This window comes from Carlito syrichta, unplaced genomic scaffold (assembly GCF_000164805.1).
Source record: "Carlito syrichta isolate Samal-C Ts95f unplaced genomic scaffold, Tarsius_syrichta-2.0.1 Scaffold311065, whole genome shotgun sequence".
Classification (NCBI taxonomy): Eukaryota; Metazoa; Chordata; class Mammalia; order Primates; family Tarsiidae; genus Carlito; species Carlito syrichta.
Genome location: NW_007255161.1, coordinates 236800 through 256876, shown reverse-complemented (window position 1 = coordinate 256876; position 20077 = coordinate 236800). Strand labels below are relative to the sequence as shown.

At 35.0% G+C, this 20077-nt stretch overlaps 1 protein-coding gene across 4 annotated transcripts in view; it reads right to left on the bottom strand.

The window, feature by feature from the left end:
- RUNX1T1 (RUNX1 translocation partner 1) overlaps positions 1-20077 on the bottom strand; it is a 140293-nt gene that overhangs the window by 7592 nt on the left and 112624 nt on the right. For all 4 annotated transcript variants that reach the window (XM_008068495.2, XM_021717784.1, XM_021717785.1 and 1 more), the window contains 2 exons: positions 13192-13260; positions 8001-8191 (listed from right to left, as the gene is read on the bottom strand). In XM_008068495.2, coding sequence (XP_008066686.1) covers positions 8001-8191; positions 13192-13260 — 260 coding nt within the window. The remainder of the gene's footprint in view (positions 1-8000; positions 8192-13191; positions 13261-20077) is intronic.

Here is a 20077-nt window from a genome sequence, read left to right as displayed (position 1 = left end):
AAACCTCCCTTTGGTGAATATGCTAAATAAAGATTATATATGGAAACAGACATGACGGATTGAAGCCAACTGAGAAGTTGCAAACTTCACTTCCTTTAGCCCCTGCAACCACTCAGCACCAAATCCCACAGACCTTCCTTCTGTGGTATCTCTTCTTTCCTTTCTAATCTGTCATAATTACCACTCTAATTCCCTCCCTCACTGCCCTTCCTGTTAGATGACAAAACTGCATATTAAAGATTTTTGACATTTGACTTCATATCAGCAATTCGTTTTGTCCCTAAGAAAAAAATTATTTTATATTTTATATTTTTTAACCTGATCATTATGCAATATGTTTTTATCTTGTTTTAGATAAACAAAGGATGGTCTTTCTGTTCCACCAGTAAATATATAACCCTTCTGAGTCTTACTGTCAAAATTATTTTTCTGAGAGACAAAAATCCTTCTCCTGAATTCTTTTAAGTTTCCCCAAAAATCCCTGCATACAACTGATGCTTAATAAATTTAAGTAGAACGATTATAACTAAAATAAAATGTAGAGGACTCTACAGAAGGCAGCACATTAACTTAAAATCACAAAGATTACAACATCTTCTACTTACATTGCACTTGACAATTTAAAACCACTTTTACACACATTTTGCAGCTTAGGAAACTGAGGCCCCCAAAATAAATAACCACTTCAGTAAAAGACTTGCCCAGAGTCACAAAGATATAAAATTACATAGCCAAGTTTTAATTGACCCAGATGTTTGGGCTGCAAATCAAATACTCTTTCCAAAATGCCATACTTTGTCAATTTCAGGTCTTTTCTTAGATCCTGTTGTGGCAGGAACAGGTTAGAAATGTACTTAGCCTTTGAAAGTAGACAGCAGTTGGGCCAAGAAATTGGAAGCACCAAAGACATGGTGTCATAGTGTGTAATGGAAATGACACAAGCTTCAGAGTCAGACCAACTGCATTTCATTTCCAACTTCATCACTTAGCAGCTTTAGAACTACAGGCAAGTTACATATCCTCTTGGAGCAATAGAACCTACAAAGCAGGAATAATAACTGCAGGATTATTCAGGATTGTGCCAGTGCTAAATACAGTGCCTGATGTTCAGTAGGTCCTGAGCAAATGACAGGTACTAAAACACCACCTCCTCCTTTTGGAACCAGCTGGAAGAAAGTGAGAGGATATACAATTCTTGCTCCAGACCCAGTACCTCACACACTTTAGAATTGGAAAGTTCATGGTCCCATCCAAATTAAGTGCTTTCACTCACAGGCACTGACAGCTACCAGGAAATAATATTCACTTAATTCCCCTTACATTTCATTAGTGATTAAGTATTTCTTCTCTAACCTCAAAGCCCACAGACTTTCTGAAGATTTACCACTGCTGACCATTTCCCCACTCCTCCTTTTTAAACACCCCTTGTTGAAATTTCCTCTCGTTTTGGGTTCCTTGATACTTCTAAAATTCACTTTCTTATGCTACATCTCCCTCTTCAATTTGTTCATTTTCTTCTAAATATTTGGCTGGGGAGAGGGAGCGCAGAAACATTGGCATAAAGAAAATAAATATTCTTTCCTCCCCATGCTCGCCCTGGTGAGATCTCCTATCAGCCAAAAGCAATTGACTCAAATCTGTTTCTCCTGGCTCATCTCTTTCTTGAGCAACCTGCTCTTTCAACTGCCTGTTCTTTATGTACCTCCACCAGGATGCTCCTCTAGGTTAGTATACCCTAAACCCAACTTGGGTGTGGTTCATTTTAATCATTGGCAACACTCAGCACAAGGCTTTGTCATGTTATTGCAAACTTCTCTTTCTTTAGCTCCTGCAAACACTCAGAGCCAATCCTACAGACTTTTCTTCTGAAGTCTCTCTTTCTTTCCAAGCTCTCATACGTACCACTCTAATTCCCTTGCTGCCCTTCCTGTTAGAATCATTGGTTAACTGGTTTTTCCTTCTCTTTCTCTTTCTTACTAGACACAGTACTCATTTATAAAGTAAATTTTTTAAATAAAATATTTCCACTCATCTAATTTGCACCTCTCTGTCACATTACAAAGTGGGTCTGTAAACATCATCCCAATTTTGCACATGAGGAGACCAAAGCTCTAAGAGGCAAGAAATTCAAGGTTATTCCAAGCCCAGTGCTCTGTCTACTACATCATGAACATCTATGGAACCAAACGGCTGGCCTCTTTGATGATCTGAAAATCAAAACTATCAGAACAGTTCAAGTATCTGTTTCAATATTGACTTCCAGTTACTTGCCTCAGTCACCTAAGGTAGCACAAGTTATGGATCTCAAAGAAGAGCTGTAGAAGTTTCTTTGGAAATAGCCACAATCTGACAGTGTTCATTGGGAAAAAAACTTTGTATACATAGATGGGAAATAGAAGTGAACATGGAAAAAATAAAACAGCTTAAGCTGAGCTGATTCAGTGAATTTTTGATTTATGCTAATTAATGCTGGCATTACATTCTGGACGAAATGTTTAACACACTGTAAAAAGAAAAAGTACAGAAAGCATCATATTGCTTAGGTATCAAGTCCAGTGTCATTCTCACTGTTAGTAATAACAATGATTAGTCTATAAATCCAAGGAGTAAAGTTTGAGAACTAGGTAGAAATAGTCTGAAGCACGTCTGATGAAGAAATAGATAGACTAGTACACAATCAGGAAAAAAAAAAAATCCCACTTAAGAATGTAGTCTGAGAGCCAGGTAACCTGGACTGAGGACCAGTTCACACTATTAGACACCAAGCAAGGGCACTAACCTTTCCAAGATTCCAGTTTCCTTATCTGCAAAATGAGAAAAATAACACTATTTACTCTGTCAGGCTGATGTAACAAATAAATGAGCTGAAGTATAGAAATCACTCTATACCACACTTGGTGCAGGGTTAAATACTGTGAGTCTTATTATTTCATATGAGGCAAAACAGACTTCAAGTGATCCCCAATAACTCTGCTGACCATGGGTTCCTGTGTGCCTGGGACTGCCTGATTTACAGGACTGGTCCGTCCCTGCAAGAGCACACTGATTTGCTTCAAACAACATGCCAGTTTGGATGATAAATTATAAGTCCCCCATAAATAATACCCATGTATTCTTCATTCCTGCCTCCACGCCTTCTTCCTGTTGGTCTTCCCAATTAAATGTCTTTAACTCTTCTCTCTCCCTTCCAAAACATTTCTATTCTTTACTGCCAGTCTTTCAGAACCATGGGATTTTCTAAGCAGAATGGCCATTACTAGCTCTGTTTTACACATGTAAAAAATCCACAAATTATAGAAAGAAGAATTCACAGATACCTGGAGTTAACACAAAAAGCTCAGAGGAAACACATAAAGAGCCAAGGTAGGACTAGAATTCTGGCCTCGATTCTGAAGCCCAGATTCCTTCTATGAAAGGGAGAGAGAGAGTAATAATTTGAGTATCTATCTACATAGTTATAAACTTGGATTATACATATTATATATGATCTAGGTAAGAGATGGGTAGTTGTCTACAATAAGAGGTAACTTCAAATAATGAAACAGAAAGGGGGAAAGAAAACTGTTTCTATCAGAACAGTTTAGCACATATTGTGATATAAAAACTGTGGAAAATATGAGCAGATAATAATGCCTTGTATTAGAGCTCTCAAAACACTCTAAATTAAAATTTTGATGTAAACAAAATCTTTTAGACATTCTGTAAGGTAAGTAAATAACATCCCATTCCTTAAGAAGAAATGGAGACAGACAAAATAAAATGTATCACTCAAGAACCTTTGAGATAGTGACTGGGCTGGCCCAGAATTCAAGTCTTCTGGGTCCTCCTTTTAGATTCTTTCTGCCACACTTATCTACCTCTGAGCAAAAGATGACCATCTAATCAGCTGAGCATGGTCTTTAAGTGATGTGACTATAGAACCTATCATCCAAGCCAGGACACTTGAGAGTGGAAGGGAGCACTCTCAACAATTATATGGGAACCACGGGTGGAAACTGGGACTGTCCCACTCAAAGTGGGATGTATGGTCACCCTGCACCCCACCTTACAGTGTACTCTTCCGGTTTTGCAGATTAGACAGGATGAACATAAATGAACCTCAGTGCTCTATTTACTCTTTTCAGTTAACAGAGATTTATCTGTTTATCTGGATTTAATAATTAATTTGAGCCTCTATTTTCACTAGTGTTGTTTATGCACAAACAAGGAGTAAAGATTACTTTCCCCTGCGCCCACCTCCCTGCTCAACCCCCCTCTCCCCCATAACATACCTTGGGCAAAGTCAGCAAGTTATTGAAGGTGGTTCAAGTAAGATCGCCTGATGGGATTATTCCAAATTCTATATGCCCACTGAAAAACCACAACTTCCTCTTTTTCCTGACAGCTAATGAATCATCACGTCTTGCGTATTTTATCTCATGAGTATCCAAACCAACACATCCACTGTTCTCTACCCTCGCACCACTACTAAACATCCTTGTCTAACCATCTTCCCCTCATTTCACTCCTGAAACAGATTGGTCCCTCCCTTCTGGTTCCTCTAATCCCTCACCACAATGTAGACTGAGTGATCCATCCAGAATGCTCATCAACCACAGAGCCCTCCTGCTTTCAAAGTCTGGTAAAGCTTCCCTTTCCTATCTTCCCTGCATGAAGATACCACTTCCTGACTAAGCGGTGATAAGGCAAAGGGGATGGAAAGGTGGAGGGCAGCTGCTGATCAGTTCCTGATCATCCTTATGTATCAGATAAGCAAAACTTCCTTCCAGAAGCCTTCACACTGAACTTTATTAGATTCTTACAATGTAGTTGTTTGACTCCTTCAGGAAATTGCAATCAATGCGAAGCAGGAATGCAGCACCCTCAGTGCCGGTATGTCCCTGATACAGAATAGATGCTCAACAATTTGTTGTTGAAAACATAAATGAATAAATAGATGTAAGTAATTCAGAATCGTATGTATCAAATAACAAATGACCCTGACAGGTCACAAACATGATATTTTTTAAAAAGTCCAATAGCTTCCAAATATGGTTTTAAAATCAATAGCTCTTACATTTAAGGAGAATATATCTTTTTTTCCCCACTTAATTGCTGAAATGGCCATATCTCTTACTTCTAAGAAATAAGAACTTTCTTTTTTCTAAGAAAACACAGAACAGTTAATATCTAAAGCACAATGCTAAGCGGGCCTTAATCGGGGGCAAATGATTTTAATATTAGAGAAATCTCCTGACTAGAAAAACAGGACAATTCTGAGAAGCCCTTAAGAATCTTCTGGGCAAACACTGCCTTGACCTAAAAGATTCTCCATTCTGGGGACCTAGAATGGTGAAGGTTAAATAGGGAGCTCTATCCTGGCCAAGGAAGTGGGATCTGTTCAGGCTCTGGCTTGGCAGGGCTGGGGTAGGGAGTTTTGTAGATTTGAGGTGAGCTGTGAGCATCCCTGCTGAGGTGACTGTTATCAGACTGTTTCTGTTAAAGGGTACACATTTCGAAGTGTGAGGAAAGAGCAAGGTGAAGACAAACAATATGTTGGCTTCAAAGTTGTTCCTTCACTTTGAGGAGGAAAAAAGTATTTACCTACAAATTCTAGTCAGCAACTGGGCAAAAGGTATGGGTGAAATGAACTCACCACTGGGCACCTGGATTGTTCTTAGATACTGTCATTCCTTGGGAATGAAGGTCATTAAATCTGAGTTGGTTAATGAGTTAACCCTTTGCTTCTTTGTCGAGTCAAAGAAAAGTGGTCAAACCACTTTTCCAGTATGTTTGTGCAGACGACGCACAGGTCCAGAGGAGTCTCAGCTTTATTCAGATAAATCTTCTTCCAACTTTCTCTCTTCTATTCCTAAGAAATTGTCTATATTACTTTGGAAGAAAATAAGTTTAATCCTTTCAGTAATGACTCCTCTTGAGTCTAAAACGTAGCTTGTAGTTTAACATAAAGAAAAGCAAGACACCAGTCCTAAGTTGCCTTTAACTGCATCCAAAAATTGCCTTAATGATCTTTATGAAGAGATCCTTATTTCATTGCTATAAATAAACGTAGGGACTAATGCATGCTGTGTGTTCCAGTTTAGACTGCCAGAAATTTCTTAACTATGTAACTTTTGTCAGGTGAGTGTCCTTACCTATCACATGCTCAAATGATCATGTTTCAGAGTTCTAGCCACTACATGAGACACTTTCACTCATCTTCCTTCACATTATGATAAGATCTAAGCTCTTAGAGGTTCAGTGGTTTTCTGAAAGATCACAGAATTATAAGAGCTAGAGCCAGGAATTAAATTTTGCCCTCTGAATTCCAAACCCTTTCCCCTACCAGTCTGTTTTAAAATTCTTGAGAAAGATTTTCACCCAAAGATAAGGGTAATGCTATATTAAAGATTACTTCCCCCAAGAAATCTATAAAAGAAAGACAGGAAAATAATTACTACAAAAGATTATTTTTATATTGGTTATTTGATCATATGTACTACTCATCAGAGATACTGTTTGATACAGTATTTTTATAATGCTAAATATTGGTGACGAGATCATATATTTTGTTCTACATAGGTTTTAGAAATAAAGACATAAAGCTTATAAACACTTAAGGAATACAGCGTGTTATTGCCTGAATACAAAAACTTAATTGACAATTCCTTCCTAGATGTTTGACTTTAGAATTTAATGACCTACATAATACTCTTAACATGCCTAACAGCCCTAAAGTGTTCATGGGACAGTGATACTATCTTAATAGATGACAAAAAGTACGCTTCACAATACTATTCACTTGAATAGGGCAGGACAGTTCTCCTTCAAAGATACTAATTTAAATAAATGAAAAACACAAAACAAAATCCTTATACATTTTAGCCACAAGATGCCAATAAAACTGAATTTATGTCAGATTTAATTCAACAATGGAAAACTCAACAGTTAAAGGGTAGGTAAACTTTCCTTTGTCCCTCTTTTCCGGAGAAACTTTCAAATGTTGGAAATCAATTCCTTTTGTCCCCTTGTTATTCATCTGCTACACATTAAATAGAAACTCTGGGCATCGAGTGATTCCTGCAAGGTCTTTCATCTATAGAAAAGCCTGGTACAAATTAGATACTTGCTCTCCCTCACAAATTATAGATATGTATTGTGGTAGACTGTTAATTTATCAGTCCATGACTCTGTGAGTTCAGCTTGGTGAGACTAGCCCATTGTAGTCCTTTATCTAAAGTTACTTTGGGGTCGAGGACTGTGATGCTATATTAATTAAAGTGGAGCACTACTTTTTTTGCTCTGATATTTTTCAGGCTACGTTTTAAAAATCATTCTGTTAGATATTGAGTTTTGGTTACATCCCAGATCTTTGAGCCATTTAGGTTACCTGGAATGTGTATGTGTATGTGGAAGTTATTATACTGGAATAATACTAATAATGCTACCTCTGGCAGAAGTGTTATGCTATGAAATGACCTTCATACTGGCTATCACAAATAATGTGAAAATACAAACTGTATACAAGATCTCTTATAAATATTTAGTTGATGCAAACATTGTTTTAACACTGGACTTTAGAACCAATAGCTAAGGAACCGAACTCAATCCCAAGCACGCAATATGCCTATGGAGACCCCAGCTTACACAGTGTACCTCTATTAAATCCCTCTTATTAGAAGGAAGGCAAACACATATGCTAACACACACACACAGCCAAGTTTGGAGTCTCTAAATAATGCTGGGTAGCAAGAAGAATTTTACTTATCCTGTACATTATTAAACAAGCATATTTCAAACCTTTTTCAGTAAGGAAGAGTTTTTGTTTTGTTTTGTTTTGTTTTTTTAGGTCTTTAATAAAGAAACACATTTGATCAGCTCTTCGTCAATTCCACAAGTACCTTGACTTTCCCCAAACTGTTCTAATTTTTTTCCTCCAAACATTTGCCCTAAGTGATCTCCTGGAATAAAATATGTGCACTCTAAATAACAAAAAGTATCATTTTCACTTGGGAGCTCACCTCACTTGAGTCTTCCTGCTGATTGATAACTGCAAGTGCGTCCTCTGCGGCCTGCCGCTTAGCCTCAGCCACAGTGCGCTCCATCTTGGCTCGCTCTGTCGTGATCATGTCGTGGGCTTTCCGCTCTGCCTCAGAAACAGCCTTCTGCAGCTCAGTCATTGCCTGGCGCTTCACTTCATTGACAGCCTCCTCTGTGTGCCAGTAAGGCATTGCCAAACAAAATAACTCGATTAGCTCAGGACCTTGGATACTGATTAGTATTTTTTTTTTAATTTATGAGTCGGGGGTCTCACTCTGTTGCCCAGGCTGGTCTCACACCCTTGGGATCCTCCTGCCTCAGCCTCCCCAGTAGCCGAGATTACAGGCATGAGTCATGCTGCACTGATTACTTTTTAAAGAACACTACAGAACAGGCATAACTCTCATCCACATTACTGGTCAGTCCTAGCGGTCTAAAAATCTAGCAGATCTTTGAAAGTCATTTAAGGAAACAAAGGGTAAGAATTTTTCTTTAACTTGCACTTCTGGGGATATTTTTGAAATGCCTAATACATTACTATATTGTTTTTTTACCAAACCTATGCCTCCAGAAATTATTCTGAGACCAGACTAAGTAGTTAAAGGATAAGAACACTTGCAAGAATCCTGCCTGAATAATTCAGACACATAAAGAAGTTAGTTTTCCACAATGCTGTAAGTTAACATGAATATAGAAAGTTCATGGACAAAGCATTTAGAAAAGAATAACACACAAAGAGGTAAGTTTTACATAGACACATATAAATGCAAACAATTATTTTGCTTGTAAAAAATACAACACCATAGTGAAAAGGTAGCTCAGATGGCAATTAATATAGATCTTTTAATGGAAATCAATGATGCAACAGGTGATCCAGTTTTACTTTTGTTTAAGTCATTTTCTGAGTAATATAGACATAATTAAATGACAAGATTAAATGACAAAGATTTTTTAAAAATCATCTTCACATTACTATATTTTAAGCTGTCATCCACCTACTTCACCAAATATATACAATGATTTTGCATAACCAACTGTTGCACTAGACAAATAAACTGAACATATCGCATGCCAAAAAAATCAGACCTTACTACAAACCTGCAAGGTGTCAAATAAGCTCTATACTTTTGACTAAGGACAGGATGCAAAGATTCAACTAATGTACACCATAAGACTGACAACTAAAACAAGTAATTTCCATTTAAAAAAATTAACTGTTCTAATTAACAAGGGAAAATATCCTCCCCCTAAATTAGTTTATCTAATTTTCATCTTTATTCAAAGCAAAATGACAATGATTAATTGAAAATTTAATAAGCAGTAATTATTAACTTGGCAAACCTAGTACCAATTAACACTCTATTAAAACTAATTATGACATGTTTCATTCGAGTGTTTGCACTTAATTGTTTCACCCACTTAAAAAACACCTTAATTAAATGTTCCGTTTAATTAAAAACATAGATTCCTAATAAAAATGTTTTACTGTAGATTAAAAATGTAAACTATGCAAGTTTTCCTATGGTTTCTTAAATTTCTATGGTTTATTTCACACATCTACTACAGTCCATGACTTGAGGATCATCAGAAGCTCTCTACTAATAATTAACTGTCAGGACTTTTGAGGCTTCTGTCATTTTTGTGGTACTATTTCCATGTATATTCACATGCAATTACTGTCTACTAAGTTTTATAAACTAAAATATAAGGAAAAGATCCAGACTGGAAATATTAAGTAAAATATGCTAAGCCTTTGTGAGCTACTTTAAGATATGTGTTTAAAACCTGGATAGAATCAGAGTATTGCAGACAGAGATTATAGCACTTTCTTTACCAGGAGGTGAAAAGATGCCTTTATTACCCTATCATAAACGACTTGGGGCACCAGGGAAGTACTGCCCTTCTAACTATACAGCCAGGGTCTAATTTAGTTTGAATATTCAAGGTGAATTAAAATTCTATCTAAGTGGTAATACAGGACAATAATTTTTGCTTACGATCAAAGCTGTAGCTTGACTAATTGTATATGCAAATCAGGCAATTTATATTTAAATTATGCATTCCTATTCTAATCCCACAGGCATATACAGATCAGCAAAGAGAATTGGTAGGACATTTGCAAGGTGCTTGAATATTTATTACCAACTGCAAACATTCTCTGATGGTATAAAAAGAAATATACTGAAGAAAATATTCAGTTACAATTTTAAAACCATCTTTGTTAGATTTTTTCCAGTTTCATAAAGACCCTTTGTAACTTATGAGTGTGCTTGCTATTTTTGCTTTTAAAAATAATACTTTTAAGGGAAAAATTGATGAGGCCTTGAACATTTGTTAGGATTTCTAATATTAAAAATACATGTTAACATCATGAATGTATTAAATATCACCAAATTGCTCACTTTAAAACATATTTATTTTATGTAAGTTTCATCTTAAAAAATAAATAATATACTGATCTTTTAAAAAGATAAATAATAATGTGTGCTATGATATTATATTGTATTTTGGGGCAACATGAAAAATTTATACCTGGTCTGTAGATGAAATAATAGTGTTGTGTCAGTATTAATGTCCTGATTTTGTAACTGTACTGAGACTATATAACAGAATATTCTTGTTCCTAGGAATTTTTTATACTGTTTTTGCAACTTTTCCACACATTTGCAATCATTTCAAAATAAGATGATGCAAAAAGCTATGTGATGCACTTTTAACCATGGGATATACTTTTTGCATCTTTTTTTTGTGAAAAATGATGCATTGGTTATATTACATTAAATTTTGAGAGTTTTGCCCCTTTTGTATTTTTCAAATGCTTTAAGCTTTGTTTGCTTATCTTTTGCCACAAAGATAATGTACAATAATTTTACTGCAAAGAAGCATTTTATAGGATTTTTTTTAATTGCCCATAGCCAATTTTAGAATCCTACAGAATCCTTCAAAAAAAGCTTTTAAATTATAGCAAGCTGAGTACAGATGTCACATTCTGCCCTTGGTGTTTTCATCATGTTGGGTGTCTTGACACTACAAACGCTAGAAATGCCTACTCAGAAGCTTATAAAGATAAATATTATAAGAAGTTATTGGAGATTTCCAAATGAAACTGTCATCTGTACTTTGGGAATTTAATATACCCCTTAAAATTTAGCACCTATCCATAGAAAACAATTCTCAAACTGCACTTATGCAGCAGGTTAGGAATACCACTGTAAGAAGAATACAAATTTATTCTACACCACAACCAGGTCATACTTTAGACTAAAAACCTAATATAGATGATAAACACATCTAACAAATAACTCAAACATTTTCTTGATAAGATTTAACCCTTCCTAGAGAGTGCAAAAACACAACATAAAAAAGTATTGCTCTTTCTTGACTCTACCTAAAGCACATCCAGAATTAGGCTTAGAAACCCCAAAGCATACAATTAAAAAAAAAAAAATTGTGAATTCAATAGATTACAACATGTCGAGTAGGAAAAAAAACTGATTAAGTGGAAATACGTAGTGCAGTTTTGAATCTGCTTCCAATTGCTTACCACTTATGGCAGAACTTACTTTGTGCATAGCTATTCAAGTTGACTTTCCAACAAAGGTAGTATATTCAGAAAAATCTGTTCTCACTTAATAGCAGTCAAACAAAGACTTGAGTAGATAATAGCACAGAAGGAATTTGGATTACACAAGACCTTACTGGCAATTTTTCTTTATGAACTACCAAGAATTTAACTTAAATACACGTAAGTAAAGAAAGTGTAGAGAACAGACTCTCCTCAACATAAAAAGTCACCCTTCTGCTGTCCAAAATGACAATTCTTTGTACTTATTACTGGAATAAGTTGCACTGACAGCTTAAAAAGAAGCAGAAAAATGGTCAGAAGGAAAATGTAGCAACTCTTTTTCAGGTATCTGGCATCTAGTACATTTTTAACTCTAGGGAGTACCACATGACCATTACTGTAAATCTGGTAAAACTATATAGTTGAGTAGTATTTTTTAACCTTTAAGTTGAATAGATCTATCTAATTTGCATATTGAACCTGCAAGAGAGCTATCTGGTTCTTAATGTAAGCTACTAAGCTTGGAATACTATTAGTTTTAAAACTCAGTATCATTCTTACAGAAACCGGTATTTCTTATAAAATCTATAAAAATGCTTGACCGGAGTCAGTAAATTGCACAGAACTATAAACAGCTGAATCAAATCAAAACCCAAAGAGAAATCTTTTGTAGAAAAAAATTTTAAAAAACATTTCCCTTGACTATTTGATTAATGTTGCCAGCCTTATACCGATTTAACTGTTTGCAGAAGTAGCCACTTCCCAATTCAAATAGACAAACTATTTTAATAGTTTGGCGTTTACAGCAGCTAAAGCTGGAGTTACAACAGCTCAAAGCCACAGTATTTTTTTCATGTCATCTTTAACTCTTTAAACAAGTTTATTCTTTATCTTCTGAGTTGTTTTCTACAAAGGTTTTTTGCTCAGCTGGTGTTGCACTGAGATTCTGCTGGATCTGAACTTCTTTAAGACCAATACCAAGTCAGTGGGTCATTAGGAGCTTTAAATCTACTACAAAATAGAGTACAGTATCTCTTAATGGAAGGTGGAAAGTAAAAATAGACGTGTAGCAACTTTGTCATTTAACTTAAAAAGTAATTTAATCCTGATCACTGAATACTAATTAGCACAGAAGAACAATTTTAAAAGTTGATTGCAACAAAAAAAAAATTAAGTACCAAAAGTCAGCTAGATTTGATGTGATTTTTTTTAAGAATGCAGAGGAAAAAACTAAAGTATACAATTTATTTTCTAAAACAGTTTTTTTATCAAAGAAAAAAAATGCATGTAAGCTAAGACTTCCTGTGCCAAGTTTCAGCCTGAAACCATTACAGCCTCTGAAAAGGGGGCGGTTATAATGAAAATATCGCCAGCCTCTCAGTTAAAGCAGCACTAGCAGATGCTACTAAATAAAAATGATTTCAAGTTCTAATCAGGCCTGGCTTAAGAATATTAATCAGGTTTTATGTTTTGTTTCATGGTTTTTTGTTTTGTTTTTGCTGTTGTTGTTAGCAGTAAAGTCCTTTCTTGTCATTCTTCACATCACTGCATTAACAACTGCACACAGCTGCCAGAACACGAAACTCATGTTTTTAAACAATTCTTACCAGCTTTCTTCCAGATCTCCTCTGGCACGTATCCAGACGCAGGCCTGTGAAGGAATTCCCGATGCGCGTCTATGAAAAGGATGGGAAGGGGGTGGAGAGAGGAGGAGAGCACTGTAAGCACAGTTGTGTCATCACACACACTAGAAAAAAGCAATGCCCATTCTTCTGGCTTCTCTACAAAAATGCCAAATTTAAAGACTGAACATTTCATTTGAAAATACATTAAAAATAGCAACACCAGTCATCAGAGTCCAAAGAAAACAGAAGGTCATTGGTCTAAATTCCTTGTATGCTCAAAGCCAAGTTAACTTTATTTCATTATACAATATGATGTTTGGGAACACTGTTCCCAGCACTCTCTCACTATAGGGATTTCTATGAGTATATTTTATTTTGTTAAAGAAAACAAATTGTATTTTGTAGTTTTCCTTTCAAGAGTCAAATTGGTAGTTAAAAAAATCAAATGTTTCGGTAACGTAATTTCTACAGAGCTCTGATTCTGCCACCTATCAATAAATAATGAGCCCTGTACAATGGCCAAGTTGTTCTCACACTTAACTACTTCTTAAAAATCTCATTGAGCATTAAAATTTTTCACACAAATTAGATAATATAGATTTCATGGGTAGAAACAAGAAAGACTCACAGAATGAATTCACAGACATTCAGTTAACTAAACAGAATTAGTATGTGCCTTCCAGAAAAGAAAATGAAGTTCCGCTTTAAATTAAATGCTGTGCTTATTATGCTTGTCAAATTTTTAAACAAGTAATAAAGTTGATTTAGGTTGATTCAGGAATCTTAACTTCCAAAATAATATAATCATGGAAATAATATATTTTATATTTTTTACATATGACAGTAGGTAAACAAAGTGTATACAGTCTTCCATAACTAAAGTATACACTGCAAGTTTTCTATATTTGATTTTCAGCAGCAGCCTATATGTTTAGAAGATTTTAGAAAGAAAAAAATCATTTTAACTTTTATAAAATATGTCATTAAATCCATGATAAATTGAAATTCATTCAATGCATGCTAAAACTGAAATGTTCTCCACATGTATAAGAAATGTCAAGCAACAAACTGATTTTTTAAAAAATACTTTATCTAATGGTATGTTGAAGAAATTCAGTCCAGTCTCCTATATTTTATGGAGCGAAAGAACAGCAAAAATAAAGAAAAGCATGATTAATTTAGCTAAAAGTATGTCTTTACCTTTGAATGTTTTAAATACACTGGGATACTTTGAATCCCTGTAGGGTACACAGATTATCAGTTGTCTGGAATACTAAATTTTCCCAACTAATCTGAATTAGCAAAAATATACTACAGCTTGGTGAGGGATATACGGAAATTCTTTATACTATCTTTGCAATGATTTTTTTAATCTAACATTATTCAACATATTAAATAATTTATTTTCAAAAGTTTATGAAATAATCTCTTGACTACTTAATAATAGGATGGACTGAAAATATCCATGCAAGCCGAGCTCGGTGGCTCAGCCTGTAATCTTGCGCCTTTGGGAGGCTGAGGTGAGTGGATTGCCTGAGCCCATAGGTTCGAGACCCGCCTGGGCAGTGAGACCTCATCTCTACAATAAATCAAAAAATCAGCCGGGCGTGGTAGCGCATGCCTGTAATTCCGGCTACTTGGAAGGCTGAGGCGGAAGGATCGCTGGAGCCCAGCAGGTCGAGGCTGCGGTGACCGGGAGCGGCCACTGCACTCCAGTCTGGGCGACAGAGTGAGACTCCAACTCAAAACAAAAACAAAAACAACAAAAAAAGAAAATATCCATGCATTCTCAAGTAGACATTCATTTCTAGAAATAAATGGCAAAAACCAAAATGTTTTTACTGAAGTAACTTTCTTTCTTAAAGCAAAGAAAGCTAGATAAAACTGTCTAGTGCATAAAGAACTGAAAGGAAATGTGATATAGCTAATTAGATTTGTCAAGATTATCTTCTTTACCACTATAACTATTTCCAGAAGAAATAAAGAAAGTGCAATCCAATTCACGTTTAGCCATGAGATACAGTGAGACAGAGAGATTTACTTATAACAACTTTTTAAAGATAATTAAAGAGAAAAGACTTCGACTTTAGCATAATTTGTTGGATAAGAATAGATCTGTAAAGTCTGAAGACAGAAAAACTTGACTTCTTCAAAGTAGCCAAAAATACTTGTTTTTCATTTGTTGGGTTAAGAAGAGATTGGTAGTTTATGAAAATTATTTTTGAGAAATGGCTGATCATTATTATAAAGAACAGGAAAGGTGATGTTAGGGTATTCAAAGTTCATGCATGAAAGATGCTAATTACCAACTCTAGGCAGCCTAGGCAGAAGAAAGTTCGTTCTAGAGTCCAGTGGAATGAACTCTTAGCTTTACCAAACTAGTCTCTATGTCTCAGATGCTTCATCCATTAAGAAAGGACAATACTATTACAATTTGAGAGTGCTGCTCTGAGAACTGGAGGAGGTAATTCCTATTATATGCCTAGCATTACACAGCCTAAACTCTCATTAGATGTTACTTGCTAGTATCCTCATTATTAACACACAACAGGTTGGCTAGTAAGAATGAATATGTATGTGTTCTCATATAAATGACTATGGTGAAAAGAGTGCTTTAAAGTTTCTGTTTTCTCTCAGTGCTACAACAGCACCAAACTTTAAAGAGAGCAAAGCCATTGAAGAAGTTTTAATTAAGTCATAGACACCAAGTAATTTTTTAACTCCCAGAGTATATGTCACTTGGAAATAGAAGATATTTCTATAGTTAACAATTCACTACCTTAGTCCTTGGTAGCAAAGTCCTCAAATTTCTTAGATGATGCTTTTATACATTTTACTTAAACCTCACTCATGAATGTTTATAGTCCCCAAATTAACTAAAATATTAACGTATAGGGCTCAGGTGACTTCCACCTTCCATGCACTGTGAAGTAGGATCATGTGGGTACATATACAATACTGGAAGTTGTGTAGTGTTTTACCTGGGCTATATCTCTCTGCATTTCTCAATGACACATTATCATATGCACATGGACACAAACTTCACCTGACCTGGTAACCCAATAGAAATACCAAAGCTAAACACGCAAAACAATTTTCTTAATACTAACCTACTTTCTAAATGAATTTGTTTTCAAAATAGCAGAATATAAAGGCAAATAATTATATATATGCATATTTTACAATATCCTTGCAAGTTCTAAGTTATTGTGTCATTGCTAAACATCAGGTCTTCCAATGGAGAGAATAGAATGATCTAGGTGTCCTCCTCAGAAGTCTATTTGATACCCCGATGAATAATACTTTAATAGCTACAGAAACCAAATGACTAGTACATGTAATATTTCTTCTTCTGATTAAGCAAGTAGCCATATGAGAATCTATATAAGCAAAACTGAGTTTAAAAGACAAAACAAGGAACAATTTATCTTCTAGGACTTTACTAATAACTTTAGAATACTGGCTAATCTAGATAAGTCTATGCAAAATACCTTGTGATTCTAAGGCTTAGATTATTTTAAAAAATCTAATTTTTAACCATTAGCTCTTATCCACCTATAAAATATCAGTTGCTATAAAAATGGATACTTGTTCTAAAATGCAGTGGTACAACAAGACAGGAGAGCCCATACAAGATGGTTTAAAACGTGAAACATGTATGTATATGTGACTACTGAAAGATGAAAAAATATAGAATCGTCCTTGTAAATTAAGTTTAGCTTGCTTTGGGATACAAGTTGCTTGGGGGTGAGGGGGAAGAGAATGAGGAAAGCCTTCTGAAGATAACATACATCTATGAAGAGAGGAGACTAAATAAGAGTGGAGGAATATGGCAAGCAATGTGGAAGAACAGAAAGAACAATCTATGATGTGTGAAAGAGTTGGAAGATGCACTACACTTACGACAGAATAGAGACCATTGGATGCTAGAAACTGCAAGGGCCACCATCAATATACATGAAGGGATGAGCTGACAGCCTTTGGAGAACCAAGGTGACCTCACATGACCCAGGACAGCAAGGCCCAAAGTTTGGCAGCACCTAGGTATGGCCTTCATCCTGTAGTGGGCAGAATGAGGCTATGATCATGATAATATCTATTACAAAAACCATCAAAAGAAAGAAAGGGTAAAGCGGTTTCATCTTGACAAATGTCACTTGTTTTTAAGGATAATAAATTCAGAAATCTCAACACTAGATTTCAGAAGCCCAGGCCCATTCTAGATACCAACTACTTGAGGGTCTCTGTCTTTAACAATGAACAAGCTTAATGCTCCAGGAAGCAACGATGTCTTCTTGTTTTTAATATATGGACGTGTTTAACTAACAGGCACATCATTTCTTAACCCAATACAGTTAAATAGAGTAGGTGTCTGCATTAATGAAGTCAGCTGAATAGTTGTGAGATGACTCTCACGACATGATTTAAAGGAATAAATGCAATGGTACAAAACTCCAAACATTTACGTTTATAAACACTTACATTGAATAACTTTTTGTGCTTTTTGTATCCTGATAATATAGGAGTTGAATATTATTTATTTGGCTAGGAGAAAACCATTTTTCTACAGCCTTGTATCATTATTATTATGTCCCACAAGTGTAACAGATTTACTGTATTTAAGGCAGAATTATTTTCTAATCTCTCTGCCTATTAGAGTAGCCACCTAAAAATACTGCTCATATAAACTTTCTATATGAAAAAATACCTAAATTTCTAAATTACTATAATTTCACAATCTTGGATGCCAAGCAAAGGTTCCACTAATTTCACTTACCACTATTCTTTAAAGTTCTTTTTGAGATTGCACATAGAAATAATATTATCTAATATTTATGCCATATCTACTATGTGTCAGACACTGTACCATATGCTTTATACCTATTAACTCATTTAATACAGAAACGCCTACAAAGTATGTATTATTATCACCCCCATTTTACAGATGAGAAAACTGAGGCACAGAGAAATTTTTTTTTTGTCTTGTCAAAGATCATAAAACTCATATGGAGAGAAATCGGTAATTTAAATCCAGACAATCTGTTGGGAGTCTGTGCTTTTAACCTTCATGCTACATTTCCTGAAAAGTTAGACAGCAATGAGAAATTCTATAATTCAGTCATATGACAATCATAAAACTTGCCAACTAGAAGAATTTTAAAATTCTAATTCCTTTACCAACCCACCTGAAACAGAGGGCAGTATTAATTGAACATACTCCTGAATTACTAAGTTTTTTATGAACTTTAAGCTTGATTTTTCATCCCATGTGAGACAGATAAAAACTTCTTTTTGATATCTCTCTCTAAATCCTCAGGTAAGGAATAAAAAACCCTTACCAAAACACAGTGAAGACATTTTCTAAATTTTGTACCCTGTCATCACATTATTCATTCATTTAAAAAAAAACAGGGAAAATGAATTTATATTTCAGAGTTTTATGCCTCAGTCCTCAACATTAGCCTTAAGCCCATCCTTAGATAAGTTTTTTAACTCTCTTTAGTGATGTGGAAGACTTCTTAAAGACAAAGAAAGGACACACAGACACATGATGAACTGCAGGAAGATTCTAAAACAGTTCAAAACCAGCAAAATGAAAGAAAATTAAAAGAAAGAAAATGTCAAGAGATAAGAGATGACGTGAATAATATACTGAGAGAAAAAGGACCTGAAGACATAGAAAGAGAAAGTAATACAGGAATTCAGACACTCGGACACTTTAGAGAACATATGAAATGGTAACCAGCAACTACCTATCTATATATCTAATAGTAGTTCTACTTAGTGATCAAACCTGTCCATGCTAATCAATGTATAAATAATTCATACTTCAAAAACTGAGACAGTAGTTTAAAAATTAGCTTTCTAATTTTGTTAAGAGGTGGACATTGGAAGTTTTCCCTGGAAAGCAAATGAATAATAATAATAATAACAACAACAACAACAACAACTATTTTTCTCAAGGAGAAAACTGTTTTATAAAAAGTTCTTCAATATACTAATGGCATTTTATTTAAAGAATAGAAATAATATTATGAGCTTGGTGTATGCTCAGTGTTTAAGATTGTTTCAGAGCCTTTTCAAATAGAGTCTTTAGTATCTAGGAAGACTCCTAAAATTCAATTAGTAGATTAATCATGTTATTTTACTAATCCTCTACATTGACTTAATAGTATAAATATATTCAAAAGTGAAAATGAGATTGAGAGTAACAAGTACAGCACATCAGTCATGAAAATTACATTCTCATCTGTGCGGTCCTCAAATACAATTTAAAAATGCTAAGAATGTATGTATGACTAAACATTCCTGGTGTTTCCAAGTTAGGGGTGTAAGTAGGGCAATATTGTGAACCAAAGATATCTTCCATAATATATTCTGAAGGTTTCACTTGAGACCAGACAGTAGTTTAAGACGTAAGAGAATCAGGCTAAATGAAACACAACATAACTATAGGATATAAAGCTCTGCATGTTTATAAAGACATATCCATAGCTTCATCTGTGCACACACACCCCATTAAACACCTCCCAGCAGCAAAAAACAAACAAACAAACAAACAGATTTATCAGCCAATAATCTTCAATCCTTTCATTATACACATCAATCCATTCAACTCCAAAGCCTGGAAGAGAGACTTAGAAAGTACTTAATGTAAATGATTGTGGCCCAAAATTGCAAACCACCTGTCCTCTTATTTACAGCTATAGCTTAGTCCCAGAAAATGGAACACAAACCTGCATGCATCAACTAGCAAGGACACACAGGGAAAAAAAATAAATAATTGGATGCTAAAACTCGCACATTACAGAACTCTCAACAGCCTCTCTCTGAAGTTGTGATAGTCTCTTAAGGGGAAATCTAGGGT